General features: G+C 35.6%; 1 protein-coding gene across 1 annotated transcript; it reads right to left on the minus strand.

Moving 5' to 3' along the window:
- Window positions 1-697: 697 nt before the first annotated feature.
- On the minus strand, window positions 698-1,487 carry LOC129247198 (lithostathine-1-like). The gene is made up of 3 exons (XM_054886206.1): window positions 1,259-1,487; window positions 1,090-1,198; window positions 698-1,027 (listed from the first exon to the last, which is right to left on the minus strand). Exons 1-3 carry the CDS (start codon window positions 1,445-1,447, stop codon window positions 798-800), a joined length of 528 nt encoding a protein of 175 aa, XP_054742181.1. The 5' UTR covers window positions 1,448-1,487; the 3' UTR covers window positions 698-797.
- Window positions 1,488-1,797: the final 310 nt, after the last annotated feature.

Consider the following 1,797-nt stretch of genomic DNA (forward strand, 5'->3'; position numbering starts at 1 on the left):
TATCACTGGATGCATTTGAATCGAACTCTCAACGAAAAGTGACCAGAATGGGTCGCTACACTTGACAAACTAATTTTGTTGCATGACAACGCCAGGCCACATGTTTCTAAATGGGTCCAGAAATATTTAGAGAGACTGAATTGGGAAATCTTGTCCCACCCGCTGTTTTCCCCATACATTGCATCTTCGAATTATCATCTGCCCCGATTAAAGCAGTCAGCCCTTATTATAACTAATTCGCAACTTTTGCAAAGAAAGGACGGAAACTTATTCCCATATCAAATATTATCGAAATACATGGCTTTATCCTAGTCGGCGACGGGAAGATAAAAAAGATGAAGTGAGGAAGTGTGCGCTATATTAGAATATAATTATGAAATGGAAAAGAAGGCAACATTTACGTTGGTTTGGCTATATCGCTTGGTACTTATGCTTCATTGTAGAAATCCATTGATTCGGCACCCTTAGGTAGTCTTCAAAGTAAGGGCTGCTGTGAACACAATAGGAGGACCTAGTTCAACAGAAATTACCAGCACTTGATATGATAAACAGGTGCAATTTTACAGGCTAGAAGGCAACTGAAGAGTGGTAAAATAGGAAGAAAAATTAGAAAAGCACCAGGAAAGCCTATATCTAACACGAACTTGTTAGGCTGTTACAAACAATTGTTAGGTGAAACATTGAAAGAATGCATAAGTGTAGGACGACGTTATTAAAACTTGATTATAAACTTTATTTGAAAGTTTTCCACAAACACTACAGGTGATTTCCTATGTATCCACATATCCCTATGTTGCCTAAGTATTATTATGAGAAAACCTTTGGCATATGAAATGATAACTATTCTCGCAATAATCATCGCCCCATTGCAAAGAATTTTCGATCAATTTAACACAATGTCCCCTGCCCTCAGGTTGACCAAATGCCCAATTCATGTACCTAAATTGGGATCCATCATAGTCCCAACGAAAGTTCCGCAGATCTGCTAAATTGTTGCCGGCTGTCCAGAAGTCGTTAGCTTGAAGATCTAACAACAAACACAAATTAAGTGCAAAGATATTCAAAATATTTCTATAGACTCGATCTTACTAAAAAAGTTGAGATAATTTTGCACTTCAAATTGATCCTTTGCCGTTTCAATCTGGATCAGACTCCAGTTATTTTGCTCACAAAATGCATAAGCCGCATACCAGTTCAACTGTAGAAAAAAAAACGGAATTTTTATGATAAATAAATTTTCATATGAGAACTGCTTTACCTTAATTAGGGTGACAATATAATTATCGGTAAGAGTTTCCGGCTTGGTATAGGCTACATGTTTAATTAAACCTACTGTTGTATACTTGGTATCCTCTGTGACCCAGTCTGCCATGTCCTGCCCATTTATTGGCATAAATAAGAGAGAAGTGAGCGCCAGCGCGAACGCAATATTGCTAAAAAATTGCATTGTTCCACTACGGGGAAAATATCTCGTCTTAAAGCGATTCAGTAAGTTACTGAGGTTTTATAGTAGTTTTCATATATGCATATATGTATGTATGTAGCTCGGTTATTTATTACACATGTGTTCATTTAATTTCGGTATCACTGTAAGTTAGTAATTTGAATAGGTATTTATCTCTAAGAATTCTTTTTTGCTCAAGCAATAAATTATAGTCATAAATCTACTACCTGAAAAAAAAATGTTTTCTATTAGCTGAAAGATATTTTATGTATGTATTAAAATGACACATGCCAACAATCGTTAAAATATTTCTTTTAATTTTGTTTTTCTTGTATAGATACTAGGACCACTCT

Source organism: Anastrepha obliqua, chromosome 5 (assembly GCF_027943255.1).
Source record: "Anastrepha obliqua isolate idAnaObli1 chromosome 5, idAnaObli1_1.0, whole genome shotgun sequence".
Taxonomy (NCBI): domain Eukaryota; kingdom Metazoa; phylum Arthropoda; class Insecta; order Diptera; family Tephritidae; genus Anastrepha; species Anastrepha obliqua.

Excerpts from the sequence above, each read along its gene's own strand:
- LOC129247198 (XM_054886206.1), bottom strand. The coding sequence starts at position 1,447 with ATGCAATTTTTTAGCAATATTGCGTTCGCGCTGGCGCTCACTTCTCTC. Across the intron at positions 1,199-1,258 it reads ATATTGTCACCCTAATTAAG|TTGAACTGGTATGCGGCTTA; the intron begins GTAAAGCAGTTC and ends TTTTTTCTACAG. Across the intron at positions 1,028-1,089 it reads AAATTATCTCAACTTTTTTA|ATCTTCAAGCTAACGACTTC; the intron begins GTAAGATCGAGT and ends GTTTGTTGTTAG.